We start from the raw sequence: 25415 nt of genomic DNA on the forward strand, positions 1-25415 counted from the left end.
AACACTGTCATTCGTCAGTGTTTCGTGTGATGCGTATTGACCTTCTACCCAGGGAGACACAGCAGGCAGACTGGAAGACGCCGAGACCATCTGCGAGGTCACTTCAGATGTAAATCTCGATCCAGGACGACAATTGCGCTGATTAATGTTGATGTGCTATAGCTATCTATATGTTGTGACTTTATGCTCTGTTAGCCAATCAGGAGTTAAATAATAGAATATACGTCATTGCAAATGGTATAATTGATGTAAAATTTTGTGTAAGGTATTGAGTTAGCTTTCGATCTCCTCGTGAGACTTTGCCGCTGGCTGTACCAATTTCACTGCAAACTATTCTTCAGTAAATTTTGGATTCTTTGATTGAACTTCTTGACTCCTGGTTTTTCTTTCTCCTTATCTGATCCGGGTCATAACTGTTATACCCCTAACACTAAACATCTTGGATCAATGAGCCATTTCATTATAACAACATCTTGAACCAAATGCAATGGAGTTACCCAACTCCAAACAAAAACAAAATTAGTATTGATCATGCTTTATCTGAAGAACAAGTATCCCCTTTTGTCAAGATCAAATAAAAGCCCAAATATGAGGTTACTCCACATGCTATTCCAATGACCTGCTTGCAGATCCCATAGAGCACTCTGCCTTGCAATCCCATGTTTAAATGTATGCTGCTTTTACCAAACTCGTGTAGCTCCGCTAGCAGCAGAGCTCCCAAAAATACAGGAAACTCGCAAAGGCTCCCCTCCACGGAAATCTTTAGTAAAAGGCGAAAGATTTATATGCAATGAAGAGAAACTCGAGCTGTGAGCCATAGCCTTTGGGCCAGTACCCTAACACTACTGTGCCATAATAATCAACAAGGGTAACCTCTGGTGCAGGTTCCTCCTGGATTGCTTTTTCTCAGTGGACCATTCCAATTGGGAGCATTTAAGGTAATACCTTTTCCCTCTAAAAATTAAAACAATCCCAATCTAAAGAGAATCTCACTGAAGCTGAGTTCAAGTAAAATCCCCTAATGGAAAGCATAACACATATTAGTTGACTTCATTACAACGTTTGATAGGGTAATTCTGGAGTAAGGTGTTGAGGTAAAACAAGAAAGTTGTGCTTTGTGCAAACATGTTGTGACATTAATATCATTGCCATTTGTTCTGAAGAGTAAGACATAGAACATTTATATGGAAAAGGGCATGGCCCACACAGCACAGAACCAAAACATCCTTTACACTGATATACATCATGTGGATTTCTTCCATGGGCATCTCTCAGGTGTGAGTAAGAAACATTTCCACTCAGTCTTTTCAGGGCACAGGCTAGTAACATGTGACAATGTGATTCAGTGTGAATCACAGTAGTTTTCAGGAACAAAGAAAGAATAAAGGTGTCAACACACCATTGATTGCGATCTGATATGACTCACCAAAACCCTGTTTTTCACCCTACTCTAATAAACATCCAAGGCCTTTAGCACAGAAGAAAACAGTGCATGCTATTGTTTTAATTCTTTGTTGAATTGATGAAAATGCATCATACTCCTTGAACCTTCATGTGATTGAATTTTGTAAAGTCATTACATATCCTAGATATGGAGATGCTGTTTGCCCAACTTGGCACCATGACTGGAAGCACATTGGCACGCTGTTCCTCGTTAGTATAGTGGACAGTATCTCCGCCTGTCACGCGGAAGACCGGGTTCGATTCCCGACGGGAGTTTGCCGTTTTAGGGCTTCCGAACAATAACTTGTCAATTCTAATTGAGTGGTGTGTTTGCACCTTTAAGCGCCATTCGCGATGTTTCCCTGGTTGCCAAACACTACTTTGCACAAGTGCGTGTTTCTTTAAAGTGTTTCTCATATTGTAAGCAATACTATTCTTGTGAACAGGCAGGTTTTGCACAAACTGGCAATCGGCTCAGGGGCCACGATTCAGAGGCACTTCCTCGTTGGTCTAGTGGACTGTATCTTGGCCTGTTACGCGTTAGACCTGGATTGTCTTCCCTGATGGGTAGTGTCATTTTTGGGTTGCTAATGAAGGGTGAGGGTCGAAATCCCTTGTCTCTTCAGATATATCAATACATATATATATATCCTTTTATATCAATATCTATCTATATTCTGTTGCTTAACTTCTTTAATAAAATGATGAATTAACTATATGCATGATCATATAATCAATTTTTATTTCCTTATGCATAACTGAAATATACTCTGAATCATATGTGTGTTAAGAGTTAATTTTTCCTTTCCTGCACATTTCTCAGAAGCCTTTCTCTCTCTGTCCTGCCCGCAGGTTGAAGGTCGTTTTGGGAATAAGCTTGAGATGAGAGGGGGCAGGGGAGAATGTTACATAGATGTCCCAGATGGATTCTGTGTTTTGATCTTTACCTGTCCATGACTAATTATATGATTTAAAATTCTATGTAATAGCACTTGAATAAGTAGAAGTGTAAATTTTCTCTTATTATTTCTTTAAGGGAAGGAATGCATGTTATTTCTCTCCTTTGCCTGAGGGGTGAATATTTCTTATCTCACTGTTTTGGTTAAAATGACCTGATAAATGTGTGCTCTGGTTCCCTTAGTGCGAGAGAAACACTGTCATCCGTCAGTGTTTCGTGTGTGCGTATTGACCTTCTACCCAGGGAGACACAGCAGGCAGACTGGAAGACGCCCGAGACCATCTGCGAGGTCACTTCAGATGTAAATCTCGATCCAGGACGACAATTGCGCTGATTAATGTTGATGTGCTATAGCTATCTATATGTTGTGACTTTATGCTCTGTTAGCCAATCAGGAGTTAAATAATAGAATATACGTCATTGCAAATGGTATAATTGATGTAAAATTTTGTGTAAGGTATTGAGTCAGCTTTCGATCTCCTCGTGAGACTTTGCGCTGGCTGTACCAATTTCACTGCAAACTATTCTTCAGTAAATTTTGGATTCTTTGATTGAACTTCTTGACTCCTGGTTTTTCTTTCTCCTTATCTGATCCGGGTCATAACTGTTATACCCCTAACAGTTTGGTGGAGGATGCGGGCAATCACTCCGTGGTGACATCTCTGGCAAATCAGCAAACAAGGTAGGAAGCTTTTTATTAATTATTAGGGCTGTCTGACTGGAAGAGATTTTGAAGGGGAGCGGAGAGCTTCACTCCGACGAGGCGTGTGAAGAGTAATTTAATTATACTATTGAGAGTATAAGAAGTCGCTGAGAGTGCTGTTTAAGTGGCAACAGCAAACAGCGCAAGTGAAGTCGCTGAGAGTGCTGTTTAAGTGGCAACAGCAAACAGCGCAAGTGAAGTCGCTGAGAGTGCTGTTTAAGTGGCAACAGCAAACAGCGCAAGGGAAACGTGCTCTGTGAGGGGGCCCAGGTGGGCATGGGTGAAGCACCACCCCGGCAGAGTGCGTCCCTGGACGAGAGGTCCAGTGGCACCGTAAACCTGCTCAGTCTCTTCCAACTCAGATAGGGGTACCCCGAGCTTAGTGAATCAGGCAGTTAGGGATTCAGATATTAGTTATAAAATAAAATAAAATACAATAGGGATTGTTTTGCCAGGGATGCATCAGGAGCGGTCCCAAGTAAGTAAATAAATGGTGACCCTAATTGGTATGGATCAGTATAGGTGACCAGGATGTTTTTGAAGAATACTTTGTGGTGAAATTGGTAGAAATCCAGTATTGTTGCTGCTATAGTTAATTTATCCACGTAAAATATTTGCTGCTAAAATCTTTTCGGTAGTGATTTTCAACTATGACCAAGAAAAATGTCTGATAAAGGGAATTTTATGAGTAGTTCTGACCAAAACGAGCAGGGCACACGCTGTAAACAGCTCTGCTCTGACGAGCTCAGATCAAAGAAATATGCACAACTCATTAAGAAAATGGTCAGTCAGGGGTTTGATTCTGATTGGAACGTCATGCAGCAGATTGACTGGCTGCAGAACGAAAAAGACGCTGATAGGGCTAAATATCTATCCGTGTTTGCCTATTCATGGATTTGTAAACTGGGTGGTATACCGTTAAACCATGAAAAGGCAATTCCAAATGTGATGGACGGATGGTCTAGTTTGATTGCCCAGCGTGATAGAGTGGCAAAAATGATTGGGCAGGAAGTCGGCTGTGATTTGTGTAGTTTGAGTAAGGGTTTTGAGGCTGTTTGTGAAAAAGCAGAAAGTGCTGTGAAAGTTGAGACAGTTCTCCGTCCTCCCTTGGCCCCCACCTTCCCTTCTCAGACTGCTCAGGCAGCGGCTGCTTTCAGCGCTGTTGATCATACTGATAATCAGAACGATGGGCCATATGCTGAGGCGCGCAGATTGTTGAATGTGGCTGTTTCAGCCCCCACCTTATAACTGTCAGTGGAAGTGGAAATGAGTCCCCGCAATAACATAACCTGCTATAATTGTGACGAGAGAGGTCATACCTCTAGAGATTGTACCAAGCCTGTTGCCAGATGCAGGAATTGTAACAGAGAGGGCCACATTGCTAGACATTGTCGAAGTGGTAAACAAAAAAAAAATCACAGAAAATGAGAGGGTGAAATTTTTGAAGATTTTCTGGGCAGAAAATGTGTGTGTGTGCTCAGCTTGCCTGACAGAAAAACAAATGCAGTTCTATTTTGATAGCAGGGAACACTGAGACACTTTATCAGTGATCAAGGCCAAAGAGCGTTCAGTCTCAGTCACCATTCACTTTCATTGAAAAAAAAAAACACAATGAAACTGAATGTGGTCTGCTGTGAGCAGATGTGGGCCCCTGTGTGAGAGAATGCATTAAAGCAACAGATTGGGCTAAATAAATGCAGGCGTGAAACACAGCAAAAGTATAGGAGCATTTATGAAGATGAATATGGTCTGAGGTGATCAGTCTCTAGCAAGCTTCTTAACATTTCATTTTGTATTCCAGCTAGCCGATGATGAGTGTGAAGGATGCCTTATTTTGATTGACACAGGCGCGACTGTATCAATTACAGATCTCGATCTTGAGATCACTTCTAACACTGTGTAAATAGCCACTGTATTGCATACTTTGCAGATGATAAGTGCAGATTTAACAATTTGGCTCATTGTTTCTTTAATTATGAATATTGACTGGAGGCATTTTGAGTTTATTTCTCTTTATTATTCTCTGTGGGTGCTTGGCTGCAATGAAACAATTCAGCTTATCTCAGAGTGGCCCCCACCATGAGCGAAAATGTGCAGTGGCAGGATCTGTTAGTCTAACTGAGACTCGCTCTGAGTGGAAGTTTATAATTTCCAAATTCCCTGATGTATGGGCAAAAGATAAATATGATTGTGGTTTAGCACAGATTCAGCCACTGAGCATCCCAGGTCCTTTGCATGAAGCCAGAAGACAATATCCTTTGAAAAAAGCCAGATGGGAGCTGGCGTTTGACCATTGATTACACTTCTCTGAATTCAGTGTCTGAGAAAATGCACCCTCTGGTGGCCAACCCCGCAACTATCCTACATGAGATAGGATCTGAACATTGTCTTTTTACTGCTTTAGACATTTCTAACGGTTTTTGGACTTGTCCCCTAGCCAAGGAGGACCAAGGCAGATTTGCTTTCACCAGCAGGGGTCGCCAATGGACATGGAGTCGTTTGCCACAAGGTTTCTGCACACATTGTTTCACCAGGCACTAGCATCCTTCATCGATCCGGTAAGAAAACAAATTGAGTGTGACGGATCTGTTGTCCTACAATATGTGGATGACATTTTAATTGCTAGTCCAACCAAGTTCAAACATTTGACTGCTGTACAGACTGTTTTGAATGCCCTCCAAAACGGGGATTCAAAATTAACTTGAAGAAGGCACAACTAGCACTGCCTGAAGTGACGTATTTGGGGCAAATTGTGGGTGTGCACGGCAGACGCATCACTCCTGAACGAGTTAAAGCTATCATTGAACTTCCAAAACCAAACACGGTTACTGGTCTAAGGCAAGTAATGGGTCTTTTGAATTACTGTCGCCAGTATGTTTCTGAATACACTGAACTTTCTAAACCACTCACAGAGGCGCTGAAAGGAGGAAAACCTGGAGCAGAGCTGATCGACTGGACTGAGGAGATGGAGGAGGCGTTTGTGAGTATCAAAGAAACTCTTGCTTCCTCCCCAGCATTACGTCATGCCGATGCCAGCAGGCCGTTCCATCTATGGACATGGGTGGGAACTCGATCCTATTCAGCGGCCCTGGGTCAAAGGGTTCCAGGAAGAAACTCCTATGGGATGGTAGGATATTATTCTGCTCCTATTCCTGTTTCAATGGCAGGACAGCATCCGTGCCTGTTGATATGCGACTGTGCAGAATGGGCTGTAAAGGTTACAGAGGACATTGTGACTCATCAGAAGGTGATACTGCACACTAGACACCAGATTTTGAAACTGTTAACAAACACTCGTTTAGGCTCTATCTCTAATCAAAGACGAGCTAAATGGGAGACCACTCTCTTGAGTAAAAATGTGGATATAAATATTGACATAGAAACTGCTATCAACCCTGCCTCCTTACTTCCAGAAGAAGGAACTGCACACAACTGTGCCCGACTGATCGAGACGGACAGTCAGAGCCCTCTTCAATCTGAACCACTTTCCGATGCCATGAAGCTGTTCGTGGATGGTTCCAGCTTTCATGAACAGGGAAAACGCTTCACTGGCTGGGCTGTTGTAAATGAACATGGTGAAACTGTTGAATGTGGTTCTCTTTCAGGAGGAGGGGCTCAAGTGGCCGAGCTGGTCGCATTGACACGAGCATTGCAGTATGGCCAGGGAAACGAGTCAATGTTTACACTGACAGCCGTTATGCATATGGTGCTGTTCATGACTTCGGCCCTGTGTGGAGACGCAGAGGATTTCTAACCAGTGCCGGTCTGCCGATCTCTCATCAACAGCAGGTAAAAGAACTTATGAATGCCTGTGATCTTCCTGCAACAGGAGCAGTTATCAAAGTCACTGGACATGCAACGGACAAATCTCCTGAGGCCACGAGGAAACCGAGCTGCTGACACAGCTGCCAGAGAGGCTGCAACACGGACTGAGACTTGTGTGAGTGTTATGGCTCTTGCTCCTCAGGAGAGTGAGACCCCCAGAGACATTTTTAAACTCTATGATGAGGATGACCCTGAAGAGATAGAACAATGGACAAAATTAGGAGCTCAGAAAAATGCAGAAGGACTGTGGAAATTTAATAAGCGTTTTGTTTGTCCTGTTTCTGCTAGAACTGAACTAATGTCTTTGTATCATGGTTTGGCACATGCAGGTCCTGAAAAACTACATGCAATGATTTCCAAAACCTGGTGGTGGCCACGACTGAGGGCTTCTTGCAATGATTTTTGTAAGAGATGTCTAGTATGCCTTAAGGTTAATTCTTCTTCTAAGCTGAAAATTCCCTTAGGACATGCCCCTCGACCTCAAGGGCCATGGACACACCTCCAAATTGATTTCATAGGTCCACTGCCCCTAGTGGAGGTTTTACATACATTCTAATGATTGTTGATCTGTTTTCCAGATGGGTTGAGGCATTTCCACTGAGAAACTGCACCGCAGATGCAACCGCCAAGATTATGTTGAATGAAGTTTTCCCAAGATGGGGTTTGCCCTTACAAATTGATTCAGATCAGGGTACACATTTTACTGGTAAGGTGATGAAAAATGTCATGAAGTTGATGGGGGTGAGGCAACACTTTCACATTCCATTTAGGCCCCAATCTAGCGGATCTATTGAACGCACTAATCGTACGCTTAAAACTTCATTGAGAAAGAGATTGTTGGAGTGGGGGAAAGGGTGGCATGCGGCTGTCCCAGCGATTTTGTTAAGCATGAGAGCCAGCCCTAACAAGACTACACAGCTCAGCCCTTTTGAGGTAATGACAGGTCGCTACATGCGGCTGCCCTGGGATGCCCCCTTGCAACATGAGGGACCATCCGGGCCTTTGGAAGACGCTTTACAAAATTATCTGAAAGCTTTGGATGACAGTCTGCGAGACACACGGGTTAGTGTTAGCACACGACAAGCAGATCGAGATAATTTTGAGCAAAAAGACATGCCTGCTTTGCCTGAAATAGTTGACAATGTAATGTTACAGCGGGAGATAGTTTCCCCCTTAGGTCCGAAATTTGATGGGCCTTATCAGGTGGTATTGACCACTAACACCTCTGTTCTACTGGACAGGGGTGTTTTGGGTACAGTATGGAGACATTGGTCACAGGTGAAACCACTTGAAAAGTGTAACAACTTACTACCACGGGATCATTAAATGTCTGTCGTGTATGTTAAAATTCTAGAATTCTAGAACAAATGTTTTATCATTACAGATGGCTGAATCCGACGACATACTGAAGCTGCTAATTCTTCAAGAAGTGCGTAGTGAGAGACGACTGAAAGTGAAACGAGCTTTCATCCGATTGGTACTTCCGCTCTCGTTGGTATTTTTAATTCTGATCGCTTTATCATTTTTGATGTGGATTCAAATTTCAATTTGGACAGGGAGATTCCATGCGTTTTCAACTCATTGGGATTGCGAGGAGATCGATAACCGTCCATCATGGGTACAATACCCATGTCTAAATTCAACTGAGGGTCTAAATTTAATTCGACTATGTACCAAAAGGTAAATGATCGTTGTTATCGTTTGGACGGAAATGAGACAGTGACCTATTGGCTTGGTCACTCCCCAAATTATCCCGATACTACCCTCATTATGCAGAAAGGTCGGTGGATGAGGAGTGGAGGCGTTGACCTGTTTGAAGGAGATTTCAGTTCAATGAGCTGGATCCCTGACCACATAGCTCGTGAAAACATGAGTGCATGCTCTATACTGAATGGATATGGTTAATCGATATTTGTTAAAGTCTAGAAAAGGTGAGAGTAGAGCAGAACGAAGGAGGCGTCAGGTAGCAGATGTGGATGACTCCCACATGATTTTAGGTGGAAAAGCAGTGAAACTTCCGTTCTACCCAAGTGCTCCTGATCCTCGCCACATCATGTCATACTATCTTCCCAAAGCTAAGAATGTACTTGGTTACAACAAAGTAGTTAAAGATGTAGCTCTAAGCTATATATATAGCAATATTGTGATTAGAGAAGAACCTGGGTCTGATGAGTATCAAACCGCAATAAATGATAAGGATTTGATGAGATGGGGAGTGTTAGTCCCAACTACATGCCACATGATCCGATGGGACGCTAATAGGGCTTACGGTGCAGTTTGTGATAGGTTAGGACGGATAGATAAAACTGACAAGGACAAGTTCGATCTGAATGGCAGTCAAAATGGTTTGCCTGCTATTAATGCTTTGTCCCTCTCTTGGCCCAGGTACACTAGATTCGATGACCCTTGGAAGGAGACTGCACATGTTGAGCGTTGTTTAGGTAAAGAAATTCAAAAGTGGTCTGTTAAGATGTTTCCTCCTGGAGATGTTGATAAATGTAGAGAAATTTCTGAGAAGCTCACCGGTGTGAAGATGATGGAGATACCCTGGGAGGTGTGTAATGCTTCTTTTGTTAAGTCAGGTTACACTTGGGCTAGTTTTTCTGATGTGTTACACCAGTATGAGTTTGCTAGGAACCTTGCTAACAAAACTGTTTTCAACATGGATCACTTGCATGATTACCTTGAAGATAAATGTTATAGTCCTACATCGATGGCTTATAATGTGACAGCATGGATGCATTTGCAAGTGTTTAAACTGAATATTGAAATAGTGTATACTCGAGCAAAGACTAGTCTGGTACCTTTAAAGTATGAGGAGCTGTTGTGGGACAATTATAAATCATTTCAAGTGAGGATGTGGCCTCAGTTGTCCGATGTAGCTATTGGAGATGAGTGGTTTGACAGGGCAAAACAATTTAGACAATTTCTGAGTCCAATTCCTTCATTACAGGAAATCAGAGATCTAGAGTCTAAGACTCCATCAAAGGACTGTGCTAAACACAGGTTGACACACCCCATGGGTCCTGCATGGCGTCCAGTTGATAAGAGTAAGAAAGCTAACGAAGCAGAGCTGTCTCTTTGTGTTGCAGAGTTGAAGCAGAAGACTGAATATTTTCCTCGGTTGAAGGCGCAAACAGCTCGGCAGAAATTTATCACTGCATTTCTGGAACAGATAAAAACTAATGATCCATTTGCAGGTTATGAGTATTTGAATTCTTTGTTGCTTAAATCTAAGGTCACTCCATGGTATACTGATTCGGAACCTCCGTCTGCTATAGCAGTAGCATTGGTTTTGGCTTTTTCGGTAGGAGCAATATTTACTGACATGACGGAAACAGTGGAGGAATATGTGGAGGAAGCCTGGGAGGAGTTTGTGGCTGCGTCAGAGGATTTGGTCATGGGAGCTGTTAAATATGTGTTATATGCTTTCGGAGCTCTTTTGGGAGTGGGTGTCCTCTGTCTGTGTGTGTGCATGTGTGTTCGTTTCTGTTTTTCTTATGTATGCAGGTCTGCTTGCAGTAACTTGAACCCTTCCGAGGAGGAGAAACGACTGAGAAAACTGACGACACGCTTGGAAGAGAAACTTAAGAAGGATAACATCAATGCCCTGTTGTGAGTGGAAGGGGGGAGAGCCTTTGCGTGGGGACTGGGAATTTTTAGTATCCAGCATGTCCGCAATGAGGCGAAGAGACAAGTGTGACCCGTCAGGGAAGCATGCGTTACCACTCCACCTTCCGTAGTGACCTCACTTGGTAGACCAGACGTGGCGGTATTGGACCCCACATTGGTCTAAAACGGGGGACTGAAGGGTGAGGGTCGAAATCCCTTGTCTCTTCAGATATATCAATACATATATATATATATATATCCTTTTATATCAATATCTATCTATATTCTGTTGCTTAACTTCTTTAATAAAATGATGAATTAACTATATGCATGATCATATAATCAATTTTTATTTCCTTATGCATAACTGAAATATACTCTGAATCATATGTGTGTTAAGAGTTAATTTTTCCTTTCCTGCACATTTCTCAGAAGCCTTTCTCTCTCTGTCCTGCCCGCAGGTTGAAGGTCGTTTTGGGAATAAGCTTGAGATGAGAGGGGGCAGGGGAGAATGTTACATAGATGTCCCAGATGGATTCTGTGTTTTGATCTTTACCTGTCCATGACTAATTATATGATTTAAAATTCTATGTAATAGCACTTGAATAAGTAGAAGTGTAAATTTTCTCTTATTATTTCTTTAAGGGAAGGAATGCATGTTATTTCTCTCCTTTGCCTGAGGGGTGAATATTTCTTATCTCACTGTTTTGGTTAAAATGACCTGATAAATGTGTGCTCTGGTTCCCTTAGTGCAGAGAGAAACACTGTCATTCGTCAGTGTTTCGTGTGTGCGTATTGACCTTCTACCCAGGGAGACACAGCAGGCAGACTGGAAGACGCCGAGACCATCTGCGAGGTCACTTCAGATGTAAATCTCGATCCAGGACGACAATTGCGCTGATTAATGTTGATGTGCTATAGCTATCTATATGTTGTGACTTTATGCTCTGTTAGCCAATCAGGAGTTAAATAATAGAATATACGTCATTGCAAATGGTATAATTGATGTAAAAATTTGTGTAAGGTATTGAGTTAGCTTTCGATCTCCTCGTGAGACTTTGCCGCTGGCTATTACCAATTTCACTGCAAACTATTCATCAGTAAATTTTGGATTCTTTGATTGAACTTCTTGACTCCTGGTTTTTCTTTCTCCTTATCTGATCCGGGTCATAACTGTTATACCCCTAACACTAAACATCTTGGATCAATGAGCCATTTCATTATAACAACATCTTGAACCAAATGCAATGGAGTTACCCAACTCCAAACAAAAACAAAATTAGTATTGATCATGCTTTATCTGAAGAACAAGTATCCCCTTTTGTCAAGATCAAATAAAGGCCCAAATATGAGGTTACTCCACATGCTATTCCAATGACCTGCTTGCAGATCCCATAGAGCACTCTGCCTTGCAATCCCATGTTTAAATGTATGCTGCTTTTACCAAACTCGTGTAGCTCCGCTAGCAGCAGAGCTCCCAAAAATACAGGAAACTCGCAAAGGTTACCCTCCACGGAAATCTTTAGTAAAAGGCGAAAGATTTATATGCAATGAAGAGAAACTCGAGCTGTGAGCCATAGCCTTTGGGCCAGTACCCTAACACTACTGTGCCATAATAATCAACAAGGGTAACCTCTGGTGCAGGTTCCTCCTGGATTGCTTTTTCTCAGTGGACCATTCCAATTGGGAGCATTTAAGGTAATACCTTTCCCTCTAAAAATTAAAACAATCCCAATCTAAAGAGAATCTCACTGAAGCTGAGTTCAAGTAATAATGCCCCAAATGGAAAGCATAACACATATTAGTTGACTTCATTACAACGTTTGATAGGGTAATTCTGGAGTAAGGTGTTGAGGTAAAACAAGAAAGTTGTGCTTTGTGCAAACATGTTGTGACATTAATATCATTGCCATTTGTTCTGAAGAGTAAGACATAGAACATTTATATGGAAAAGGGCATGGCCCACACAGCACAGAACCAAAACATCCTTTACACTGATATACATCATGTGGATTTCTTCCATGGGCATCTCTCAGGTGTGAGTAAGAAACATTTCCACTCAGTCTTTTCAGGGCACAGGCTAGTAACATGAGACAATGTGATTCAGTGTGAATCACAGTAGTTTTCAGGAACAAAGAAAGAATAAAGGTGTCAACACACCATTGATTGCGATCTGATATGACTCACCAAAACCCTGTTTTTCACCCTACTCTAATAAACATCCAAGGCCTTTAGCACAGAAGAAAACAGTGCATGCTATTGTTTTAATTCTTTGTTGAATTGATGAAAATGCATCATACTCCTTGAACCTTCATGTGATTGAATTTTGTAAAGTCATTACATATCCTAGATATGGAGATGCTGTTTGCCCAACTTGGCACCATGACTGGAAGCAAATTGGCACGCCGTTCCTCGTTAGTATAGTGGACAGTATCTCCGCCTGTCACGCGGAAGACCGGGGTTCGATTCCCCGACGGGGAGTTTGCCGTTTTAGGGCTTCCGAACAATAACTTGTCAATTCTAATTGAGTGGTGTGTTTGCACCTTTAAGCGCCATTCGCGATGTTTCCCTGGTTGCCAAACACTACTTTGCACAAGTGCGTGTTTCTTTAAAGTGTTTCTCATATTGTAAGCAATACTATTCTTGTGAACAGGCAGGTTTTGCACAAACTGGCAATCGGCTCAGGGGCCACGATTCAGAGGCACTTCCTCATTGGTCTAGTGGACTGTGTCTTGGCCTGTTACGCGTTAGACCTGGATTGTCTTCCCTGATGGGTAGTGTCATTTTTGGGGTTGCTAATGAAGGGTGAGGGTCGAAATCCCTTGTCTCTTCAGATATATCAATACATATATATATATATCCTTTTATATCAATATCTATCTATATTCTGTTGCTTAACTTCTTTAATAAAATGATGAATTAACTATATGCATGATCATATAATCAATTTTTATTTCCTTATGCATAACTGAAATATACTCTGAATCATATGTGTGTTAAGAGTTAATTTTTCCTTTCCTGCACATTTCTCAGAAGCCTTTCTCTCTCTGTCCTGCCCGCAGGTTGAAGGTCGTTTTGGGAATAAGCTTGAGATGAGAGGGGGGCAGGGGGAGAATGTTACATAGATGTCCCAGATGGATTCTGTGTTTTGATCTTTACCTGTCCATGACTAATTATATGATTTAAAATTTAAAATATGTAATAGCACTTGAATAAGTAGAAGTGTAAATTTTCTCTTATTATTTCTTTAAGGGAAGGAATGCATGTTATTTCTCTCCTTTGCCTGAGGGGTGAATATTTCTTATCTCACTGTTTTGGTTAAAATGACCTGATAAATGTGTGCTCTGGTTCCCTTGTGCGCAGAGAAACACTGTCATTCGTCAGTGTTTCGTGTGTGCGTATTGACCTTCTACCCAGGGAGACACAGCAGGCAGACTGGAAGACGCCCGAGACCATCTGCGAGGTCACTTCAGATGTAAATCTCGATCCAGGACGACAATTGCGCTGATTAATGTTGATGTGCTATAGCTATCTATATGTTGTGACTTTATGCTCTGTTAGCCAATCAGGAGTTAAATAATAGAATATACGTCATTGCAAATGGTATAATTGATGTAAAATTTTGTGTAAGGTATTGAGTTAGCTTTCGATCTCCTCGTGAGACTTTGCCGCTGGCTGTACCAATTTCACTGCAAACTATTCTTCAGTAAATTTTGGATTCTTTGATTGAACTTCTTGACTCCTGGTTTTTCTTTCTCCTTATCTGATCCGGGTCATAACTGTTATACCCCTAACACTAAACATCTTGGATCAATGAGCCATTTCATTATAACAACATCTTGAACCAAATGCAATGGAGTTACCCAACTCCAAACAAAAAAAAATTAGTATTGATCATGCTTTATCTGAAGAACAAGTATCCCCTTTTGTCAAGATCAAATAAAAGCCCAAATATGAGGTTACTCCACATGCTATTCCAATGACCTGCTTGCAGATCCCATAGAGCACTCTGCCTTGCAATCCCATGTTTAAATGTATGCTGCTTTTACCAAACTCGTGTAGCTCCGCTAGCAGCAGAGCTCCCAAAAATACAGGAAACTCGCAAAGGCTCCCCTCCACGGAAATCTTTAGTAAAAGGCGAAAGATTTATACGCAATGAAGAGAAACTCGAGCTGTGAGCCATAGCCTTTGGGCCAGTACCCTAACACTACTGTGCCATAATAATCAACAAGGGTAACCTCTGGTGCAGGTTCCTCCTGGATTGCTTTTTCTCAGTGGACCATTCCAATTGGGAGCATTTAAGGTAATACCTTTTCCCTCTAAAAATTAAAACAATCCCAATCTAAAGAGAATCTCACTGAAGCTGAGTTCAAGTAAAATCCCCTAATGGAAAGCATAACACATATTAGTTGACTTCATTACAACGTTTGATAGGGTAATTCTGGAGTAAGGTGTTGAGGTAAAACAAGAAAGTTGTGCTTTGTGCAAACATGTTGTGACATTAATATCATTGCCATTTGTTCTGAAGAGTAAGACATAGAACATTTATATGGAAAAGGGCATGGCCCACACAGCACAGAACCAAAACATCCTTTACACTGATATACATCATGTGGATTTCTTCCATGGGCATCTCTCAGGTGTGAGTAAGAAACATTTCCACTCAGTCTTTTCAGGGCACAGGCTAGTAACATGTGACAATGTGATTCAGTGTGAATCACAGTAGTTTTCAGGAACAAAGAAAGAATAAAGGTGTCAACACACCATTGATTGCGATCTGATATGACTCACCAAAACCCTGTTTTTCACCCTACTCTAATAAACATCCAAGGCCTTTAGCACAGAAGAAAACAGTGCATGCTATTGTTTTAATTCTTTGTTGAATTGATGAAAATGCATCATACTCCTTGAACCTTCATGTGATTGAATTTTGTAAAGTCATTACATATCCTAGATATGGAGATGCTGTTTGCCCAACTTGGCACCATGACTGGAAGCACAGTTGGCACGCTGTTCCTCGTTAGTATAGTGGACAGTATCTCCGCCTGTCACGCGGAAGACCGGGTTCGATTCCCGACGGGAGTTTGCCGTTTAGGGCTTCCGAACAATAACTTGTCAATTCTAATTGAGTGGTGTGTTTGCACCTTTAAGCGCCATTCGCGATGTTTCCCCTGGTTGCCAAACACTACTTTGCACAAGTGCGTGTTTCTTTAAAGTGTTTCTCATATTGTAAGCAATACTATTCTTGTGAACAGGCAGGTTTTGCACAAACTGGCAATCGGCTCAGGGGCCACGATTCAGAGGCACTTCCTCGTTGGTCTAGTGGACTGTATCTTGGCCTGTTACGCGTTAGACCTGGATTGTCTTCCCTGATGGGTAGTGTCATTTTTGGGTTGCTAATGAAGGGTGAGGGTCGAAATCCCTTGTCTCTTCAGATATATCAATACATATATATATATCCTTTTATATCAATATCTATCTATATTCTGTTGCTTAACTTCTTTAATAAAATGATGAATTAACTATATGCATGATCATATAATCAATTTTTATTTCCTTATGCATAACTGAAATATACTCTGAATCATATGTGTGTTAAGAGTTAATTTTTCCTTTCCTGCACATTTCTCAGAAGCCTTTCTCTCTCTGTCCTGCCCGCAGGTTGAAGGTCGTTTTGGGAATAAGCTTGAGATGAGAGGGGGCAGGGGAGAATGTTACATAGATGTCCCAGATGGATTCTGTGTTTTGATCTTTACCTGTCCATGACTAATTATATGATTTAAAATTTACATATGTAATAGCACTTGAATAAGTAGAAGTGTAAATTTTCTCTTATTATTTCTTTAAGGGAAGAAATGCATGTTATTTCTCTCCTTTGCCTGAGGGGTGAATATTTCTTATCTCACTGTTTTGGTTAAAATGACCTGATAAATGTGTGCTCTGGTTCCCTTAGTCGCAGAGAAACACTGTCATCCGTCAGTGTTTCGTGTATGCGTATTGACCTTCTACCCAGGGAGACACAGCAGGCAGACTGGAAGACGCCCGAGACCATCTGCGAGGTCACTTCAGATGTAAATCTCGATCCAGGACGACAATTGCGCTGATTAATGTTGATGTGCTATAGCTATCTATATGTTGTGACTTTATGCTCTGTTAGCCAATCAGGAGTTAAATAATAGAATATACGTCATTGCAAATGGTATAATTGATGTAAAATTTTGTGTAAGGTATTGAGTCAGCTTTCGATCTCCTCGTGAGACTTTGCCGCTGGCTGTACCAATTTCACTGCAAACTATTCTTCAGTAAATTTTGGATTCTTTGATTGAACTTCTTGACTCCTGGTTTTCTTTCTCCTTATCTGATCCGGGTCATAACTGTTATACCCCTAACAGTTTGGTGGAGGATGCGGGCAATCACTCCGTGGTGACATCTCTGGCAAATCAGCAAACAAGGTAGGAAGCTTTTTATTAATTATTAGGGCTGTCTGACTGGAAGAGATTTTGAAGGGGAGCGGAGAGCTTCACTCCGACGAGGCGTGTGAAGAGTAATTTAATTATACTATTGAGAGTATAAGAAGTCGCTGAGAGTGCTGTTTAAGTGGCAACAGCAAACAGCGCAAGTGAAGTCGCTGAGAGTGCTGTTTAAGTGGCAACAGCAAACAGCGCAAGTGAAGTCGCTGAGAGTGCTGTTTAAGTGGCAACAGCAAACAGCGCAAGGGAAACGTGCTCTGTGAGGGGGCCCAGGTGGGCATGGGTGAAGCACCACCCCGGCAGAGTGCGTCCCTGGACGAGAGGTCCAGTGGCACCGTAAACCTGCTCAGTCTCTTCCAACTCAGATAGGGGTACCCCGAGCTTAGTGAATCAGGCAGTTAGGGATTCAGATATTAGTTATAAAATAAAATAAAATACAATAGGGATTGTTTTGCCAGGGATGCATCAGGAGCGGTCCCAAGTAAGTAAATAAATGGTGACCCTAATTGGTATGGATCAGTATAGGTGACCAGGATGTTTTTGAAGAATACTTTGTGGTGAAATTGGTAGAAATCCAGTATTGTTGCTGCTATAGTTAATTTATCCACGTAAAATATTTGCTGCTAAAATCTTTTCGGTAGTGATTTTCAACTATGACCAAGAAAAATGTCTGATAAAGGGAATTTTATGAGTAGTTCTGACCAAAACGAGCAGGGCACACGCTGTAAACAGCTCTGCTCTGACGAGCTCAGATCAAAGAAATATGCACAACTCATTAAGAAAATGGTCAGTCAGGGGTTTGATTCTGATTGGAACGTCATGCAGCAGATTGACTGGCTGCAGAACGAAAAAGACGCTGATAGGGCTAAATATCTATCCGTGTTTGCCTATTCATGGATTTGTAAACTGGGTGGTATACCGTTAAACCATGAAAAGGCAATTCCAAATGTGATGGACGGATGGTCTAGTTTGATTGCCCAGCGTGATAGAGTGGCAAAAATGATTGGGCAGGAAGTCGGCTGTGATTTGTGTAGTTTGAGTAAGGGTTTTGAGGCTGTTTGTGAAAAAGCAGAAAGTGCTGTGAAAGTTGAGACAGTTCTCCGTCCTCCCTTGGCCCCCACCTTCCCTTCTCAGACTGCTCAGGCAGCGGCTGCTTTCAGCGCTGTTGATCATACTGATAATCAGAACGATGGGCCATATGCTGAGGCGCGCAGATTGTTGAATGTGGCTGTTTCACGCCCCCACCTTATAACTGTCAGTGGAAGTGGAAATGAGTCCCCGCAATAACATAACCTGCTATAATTGTGACGAGAGAGGTCATACCTCTAGAGATTGTACCAAGCCTGTTGCCAGATGCAGGAATTGTAACAGAGAGGGCCACATTGCTAGACATTGTCGAAGTGGTAAACAAAAAAAAAATCACAGAAAATGAGAGGGTGAAATTTTTGAAGATTTTCTGGGTAGAAAATGTGTGTGTGTGCTCAGCTTGCCTGACAGAAAAACAAATGCAGTTCTATTTTGATAGCAGGGAACACTGAGACACTTTATCAGTGATCAAGGCCAAAGAGCGTTCAGTCTCAGTCACCATTCACTTTCATTGAAAAAAAAACACAATGAAACTGAATGTGGTCTGCTGTGAGCAGATGTGGGCCCCTGTGTGAGAGAATGCATTAAAGCAACAGATTGGGCTAAATAAATGCAGGCGTGAAACACAGCAAAAGTATAGGAGCATTTATGAAGATGAATATGGTCTGAGGTGATCAGTCTCTAGCAAGCTTCTTAACATTTCATTTTGTATTCCAGCTAGCCGATGATGAGTGTGAAGGATGCCTTATTTTGATTGACACAGGCGCGACTGTATCAATTACAGATCTCGATCTTGAGATCACTTCTAACACTGTGTAAATAGCCACTGTATTGCATACTTTGCAGATGATAAGTGCAGATTTAACAATTTGGCTCATTGTTTCTTTAATTATGAATATTGACTGGAGGCATTTTGAGTTTATTTCTCTTTATTATTCTCTGTGGGTGCTTGGCTGCAATGAAACAATTCAGCTTATCTCAGAGTGGCCCCCACCATGAGCTGAAAATGTGCAGTGGCAGGATCTGTTAGTCTAACTGAGACTCGCTCTGAGTGGAAGTTTATAATTTCCAAATTCCCTGATGTATGGGCAAAAGATAAATATGATTGTGGTTTAGCACAGATTCAGCCACTGAGCATCCCAGGTCCTTTGCATGAAGCCAGAAGACAATATCCTTTGAAAAAAGCCAGATGGGAGCTGGCGTTTGACCATTGATTACACTTCTCTGAATTCAGTGTCTGAGAAAATGCACCCTCTGGTGGCCAACCCCACAACTATCCTACATGAGATAGGATCTGAACATTGTCTTTTTACTGCTTTAGACATTTCTAACGGTTTTTGGACTTGTCCCTAGCCAAGGAGGACCAAGGCAGATTTGCTTTCACCAGCAGGGGTCGCCAATGGACATGGAGTCGTTTGCCACAAGGTTTCTGCACACATTGTTTCACCAGGCACTAGCATCCTTCATCGATCCGGTAAGAAAACAAATTGAGTGTGACGGATCTGTTGTCCTACAATATGTGGATGACATTTTAATTGCTAGTCCAACCAAGTTCAAACATTTGACTGCTGTACAGACTGTTTTGAATGCCCTCCAAAGCGGGGATTCAAAATTAACTTGAAGAAGGCACAACTAGCACTGCCTGAAGTGACGTATTTGGGGCAAATTGTGGGTGTGCACGGCAGACGCATCACTCCTGAACGAGTTAAAGCTATCATTGAACTTCCAAAACCAAACACGGTTACTGGTCTAAGGCAAGTAATGGGTCTTTTGAATTACTGTCGCCAGTATGTTTCTGAATACACTGAACTTTCTAAACCACTCACAGAGGCTGAAAGGAGGAAAACCTGGAGCAGAGCTGATCGACTGGACTGAGGAGATGGAGGAGGCGTTTGTGAGTATCAAAGAAACTCTTGCTTCCTCCCCAGCATTACGTCATGCCGATGCCAGCAGGCCGTTCCATCTATGGACATGGGTGGGAACTCGATCCTATTCAGCGGCCCTGGGTCAAAGGGTTCCAGGAAGAAACTCCTATGGGATGGTAGGATATTATTCTGCTCCTATTCCTGTTTCAATGGCAGGACAGCATCCGTGCCTGTTGATATGCGACTGTGCAGAATGGGCTGTAAAGGTTACAGAGGACATTGTGACTCATCAGAAGGTGATACTGCACACTAGACACCAGATTTTGAAACTGTTAACAAACACTCGTTTAGGCTCTATCTCTAATCAAAGACGAGCTAAATGGGAGACCACTCTCTTGAGTAAAAATGTGGATATAAATATTGACATAGAAACTGCTATCAACCCTGCCTCCTTACTTCCAGAAGAAGGAACTGCACACAACTGTGCCTGACTGATCGAGACGGACAGTCAGAGCCCTCTTCAATCTGAACCACTTTCCGATGCCATGAAGCTGTTCGTGGATGGTTCCAGCTTTCATGAACAGGAAAACGCTTCACTGGCTGGGCTGTTGTAAATGAACATGGTGAAACTGTTGAATGTGGTTCTCTTTCAGGAGGAGGGGCTCAAGTGGCCGAGCTGGTCGCATTGACACAAGCATTGCAGTATGGCCAGGGAAACGAGTCAATGTTTACACTGACAGCCGTTATGCATATGGTGCTGTTCATGACTTCGGCCCTGTGTGGAGACGCAGAGGATTTCTAACCAGTGCCGGTCTGCCGATCTCTCATCAACAGCAGGTAAAAGAACTTATGAATGCCTGTGATCTTCCTGCAACAGGAGCAGTTATCAAAGTCACTGGACATGCAACGGACAAATCTCCTGAGGCCGCGAGGAAACCGAGCTGCTGACACAGCTGCCAGAGAGGCTGCAACACGGACTGAGACTTGTGTGAGTGTTATGGCTCTTGCTCCTCAGGAGAGTGAGACCCCCAGAGACATTTTTAAACTCTATGATGAGGATGACCCTGAAGAGATAGAACAATGGACAAAATTAGGAGCTCAGAAAAATGCAGAAGGACTGTGGAAATTTAATAAGCGTTTTGTTTGTCCTGTTTCTGCTAGAACTGAACTAATGTCTTTGTATCATGGTTTGGCACATGCAGGTCCTGAAAAACTACATGCAATGATTTCCAAAACCTGGTGGTGGCCACGACTGAGGGCTTCTTGCAATGATTTTTGTAAGAGATGTCTAGTATGCCTTAAGGTTAATTCTTCTTCTAAGCTGAAAATTCCCTTAGGACATGCCCCTCGACCTCAAGGGCCATGGACACACCTCCAAATTGATTTCATAGGTCCACTGCCCCTAGTGGAGGTTTTACATACATTCTAATGATTGTTGATCTGTTTTCCAGATGGGTTGAGGCATTTCCACTGAGAAACTGCACCGCAGATGCAACCGCCAAGATTATGTTGAATGAAGTTTTCCCAAGATGGGGTTTGCCCTTACAAATTGATTCAGATCAGGGTACACATTTTACTGGTAAGGTGATGAAAAATGTCATGAAGTTGATGGGGTGAGGCAACACTTTCACATTCCATTTAGGCCCCAATCTAGCGGATCTATTGAACGCACTAATCGTACGCTTAAAACTTCATTGAGAAAGAGATTGTTGGAGTGGGGGAAAGGGTGGCATGCGGCGGTCCCAGCGATTTTGTTAAGCATGAGAGCCAGTCCTAACAAGACTACACAGCTCAGCCCTTTTGAGGTAATGACAGGTCGCTACATGCGGCTGCCCTGGGATGCCCCCTTGCAACATGAGGGACCATCCGGGCCTTTGGAAGACGCTTTACAAAATTATCTGAAAGCTTTGGATGACAGTCTACGAGACACACGGGTTAGTGTTAGCACACGACAAGCAGATCGAGATAATTTTGAGCAAAAAGACATGCCTGCTTTGCCTGAAATAGTTGACAATGTAATGTTACAGCGGAGATAGTTTCCCCTTAGGTCCGAAATTTGATGGGCCTTATCAGGTGGTATTGACCACTAACACCTCTGTTCTACTGGACAGGGGTGTTTTGGAGTACAGTATGGAGACATTGGTCACAGGTGAAACCACTTGAAAAGTGTAACAACTTACTACCACGGGATCATTAAATGTCTGTCGTGTATGTTAAAATTCTAGAATTCTAGAACAAATGTTTTATCATTACAGATGGCTGAATCCGACGACATACTGAAGCTGCTAATTCTTCAAGAAGTGCGTAGTGAGAGACGACTGAAAGTGAAACGAGCTTTCATCCGATTGGTACTTCCGCTCTCGTTGGTATTTTTAATTCTGATCGCTTTATCATTTTTGATGTGGATTCAAATTTCAATTTGGACAGGGAGATTCCATGCGTTTTCAACTCATTGGGATTGCGAGGAGATCGATAACCGTCCATCATGGGTACAATACCCATGTCTAAATTCAACTGAGGGTCTAAATTTAATTCGACTATGTACCAAAAGGTAAATGATCGTTGTTATCGTTTGGACGGAAATGAGACAGTGACCTATTGGCTTGGTCACTCCCCAAATTATCCCGATACTACCCTCATTATGCAGAAAGGTCGGTGGATGAGGAGTGGAGGCGTTGACCTGTTTGAAGGAGATTTCAGTTCAATGAGCTGGATCCCTGACCACATAGCTCGTGAAAACATGAGTGCATGCTCTATACTGAATGGATATGGTTAATCGATATTTGTTAAAGTCTAGAAAAGGTGAGAGTAGAGCAGAACGAAGGAGGCGTCAGGTAGCAGATGTGGATGACTCCCACATGATTTTAGGTGGAAAAGCAGTGAAACTTCCTTTCTACCCAAGTGCTCCTGATCCTCGCCACATCATGTCATACTATCTTCCCAAAGCTAAGAATGTACTTGGTTACAACAAAGTAGTTAAAGATGTAGCTCTAAGCTATATATATAGCAATATTGTGATTAGAGAAGAACCTGGGTCTGATGAGTATCAAACCGCAATAAATGATAAGGATTTGATGAGATGGGGAGTGTTAGTCCCAACTACATGCCACATGATCCGATGGGACGCTAATAGGGCTTACGGTGCAGTTTGTGATAGGTTAGGACGGATAGATAAAACTGACAAGGACAAGTTCGATCTGAATGGCAGTCAAAATGGTTTGCCTGCTATTAATGCTTTGTCCCTCTCTTGGCCCAGGTACACTAGATTCGATGACCCTTGGAAGGAGACTGCACATGTTGAGCGTTGTTTAGGTAAAGAAATTCAAAAGTGGTCTGTTAAGATGTTTCCTCCTGGAGATGTTGATAAATGTAGAGAAATTTCTGAGAAGCTCACCGGTGTGAAGATGATGGAGATACCCTGGGAGGTGTGTAATGCTTCTTTTGTTAAGTCAGGTTACACTTGGGCTAGTTTTTCTGATGTGTTACACCAGTATGAGTTTGCTAGGAACCTTGCTAACAAAACTGTTTTCAACATGGATCACTTGCATGATTACCTTGAAGATAAATGTTATAGTCCTACATCGATGGCTTATAATGTGATAGCATGGATGCATTTGCAAGTGTTTAAACTGAATATTGAAATAGTGTATACTCGAGCAAAGACTAGTCTGGTACCTTTAAAGTATGAGGAGCTGTTGTGGGACAATTATAAATCATTTCAAGTGAGGATGTGGCCTCAGTTGTCCGATGTAGCTATTGGAGATGAGTGGTTTGACAGGGCAAAACAATTTAGACAATTTCTGAGTCCAATTCCTTCATTACAGGAAATCAGAGATCTAGAGTCTAAGACTCCATCAAAGGACTGTGCTAAACACAGGTTGACACACCCCATGGGTCCTGCATGGCGTCCAGTTGATAAGAGTAAGAAAGCTAACGAAGCAGAGCTGTCTCTTTGTGTTGCAGAGTTGAAGCAGAAGACTGAATATTTTCCTCGGTTGAAGGCGCAAACAGCTCGGCAGAAATTTATCACTGCATTTCTGGAACAGATAAAAACTAATGATCCATTTGCAGGTTATGAGTATTTGAATTCTTTGTTGCTTAAATCTAAGGTCACTCCATGGTATACTGATTCGGAACCTCCGTCTGCTATAGCAGTAGCATTGGTTTTGGCTTTTTCGGTAGGAGCAATATTTACTGACATGACGGAAACAGTGGAGGAATATGTGGAGGAAGCCTGGGAGGAGTTTGTGGCTGCGTCAGAGGATTTGGTCATGGGAGCTGTTAAATATGTGTTATATGCTTTCGGAGCTCTTTTGGGAGTGGGTGTCCTCTGTCTGTGTGTGTGCATGTGTGTTCGTTTCTGTTTTTCTTATGTATGCAGGTCTGCTTGCAGTAACTTGAACCCTTCCGAGGAGGAGAAACGACTGAGAAAACTGATGACACGCTTGGAAGAGAAACTTAAGAAGGATAACATCAATGCCCTGTTGTGAGTGGAAGGGGGGAGAGCCTTTGCGTGGGGACTGGGAATTTTTAGTATCCAGCATGTCCGCAATGAGGCGAAGAGACAAGTGTGACCCGTCAGGGAAGCATGCGTTACCACTCCACCTTCCGTAGTGACCTCACTTGGTAGACCAGACGTGGCGGTATTGGACCCCACATTGGTCTAAAACGGGGGACTGAAGGGTGAGGGTAGAAATCCCTTGTCTCTTCAGATATATCAATACATATATATATATATATATATCCTTTTATATCAATATCTATCTATATTCTGTTGCTTAACTTCTTTAATAAAATGATGAATTAACTATATGCATGATCATATAATCAATTTTTATTTCCTTATGCATAACTGAAATATACTCTGAATCATATGTGTGTTAAGAGTTAATTTTTCCTTTCCTGCACATTTCTCAGAAGCCTTTCTCTCTCTGTCCTGCCCGCAGGTTGAAGGTCGTTTTGGGAATAAGCTTGAGATGAGAGGGGGCAGGGGAGAATGTTACATAGATGTCCCAGATGGATTCTGTGTTTTGATCTTTACCTGTCCATGACTAATTATATGATTTAAAATTCTATGTAATAGCACTTGAATAAGTAGAAGTGTAAATTTTCTCTTATTATTTCTTTAAGGGAAGGAATGCATGTTATTTCTCTCCTTTGCCTGAGGGGTGAATATTTCTTATCTCACTGTTTTGGTTAAAATGACCTGATAAATGTGTGCTCTGGTTCCCTTAGTGCGCAGAGAAACACTGTCATTCGTCAGTGTTTCGTAGTGTGCGTATTGACCTTCTACCCAGGGAGACACAGCAGGCAGACTGGAAGACGCCCGAGACCATCTGCGAGGTCACTTCAGATGTAAATCTCGATCCAGGACGACAATTGCGCTGATTAATGTTGATGTGCTATAGCTATCTATATGTTGTGACTTTATGCTCTGTTAGCCAATCAGGAGT

The 25415-nt window shown here is 42.2% G+C and overlaps 2 protein-coding genes and 4 non-coding genes across 9 annotated transcripts in view; 3 read left to right on the top strand and 3 right to left on the bottom strand.

The window, feature by feature from the left end:
• Positions 1 to 25415, top strand: part of LOC127644551 (gastrula zinc finger protein XlCGF57.1-like) — a 532867-nt gene that overhangs the window by 416234 nt on the left and 91218 nt on the right. The gene's annotated exons all lie outside the window — the stretch shown is intronic.
• On the bottom strand, positions 696 to 810 carry LOC127645863 (U5 spliceosomal RNA). Its single transcript, XR_007970831.1, has one exon. It is a non-coding gene; the product is annotated as a U5 spliceosomal RNA (small nuclear RNA).
• On the top strand, positions 9030 to 25162 carry LOC127644549 (uncharacterized). 3 transcript variants are annotated; one of them, XM_052127757.1, is made up of 2 exons: positions 9030 to 10741; positions 24909 to 25162. In XM_052127757.1, the coding sequence occupies exon 1, from the start codon at positions 9133 to 9135 to the stop codon at positions 10546 to 10548; it is 1416 nt and encodes a 471-aa protein (XP_051983717.1). In that variant the 5' UTR covers positions 9030 to 9132; the 3' UTR covers positions 10549 to 10741; positions 24909 to 25162. The 3 variants fall into 3 exon arrangements, with proteins under 3 accessions (XP_051983717.1, XP_051983715.1, XP_051983716.1); XM_052127755.1 differs by lacking the exon at positions 24909 to 25162 and adding an exon at positions 13604 to 14221; XM_052127756.1 differs by lacking the exon at positions 24909 to 25162 and adding an exon at positions 11003 to 11264.
• LOC127645857 (U5 spliceosomal RNA) lies at positions 11997 to 12111 on the bottom strand. The gene has a single exon (XR_007970825.1). It is a non-coding gene; the product is annotated as a U5 spliceosomal RNA (small nuclear RNA).
• trnad-guc (transfer RNA aspartic acid (anticodon GUC)) lies at positions 12951 to 13022 on the top strand. Its single transcript has one exon. It is a non-coding gene; the product is annotated as a tRNA-Asp (tRNA).
• Positions 14602 to 14716, bottom strand: LOC127645851 (U5 spliceosomal RNA). The gene has a single exon (XR_007970820.1). It is a non-coding gene; the product is annotated as a U5 spliceosomal RNA (small nuclear RNA).

This window comes from Xyrauchen texanus, chromosome 6, assembly GCF_025860055.1.
Source record: "Xyrauchen texanus isolate HMW12.3.18 chromosome 6, RBS_HiC_50CHRs, whole genome shotgun sequence".
NCBI classification, from domain to species: Eukaryota; Metazoa; Chordata; class Actinopteri; order Cypriniformes; family Catostomidae; genus Xyrauchen; species Xyrauchen texanus.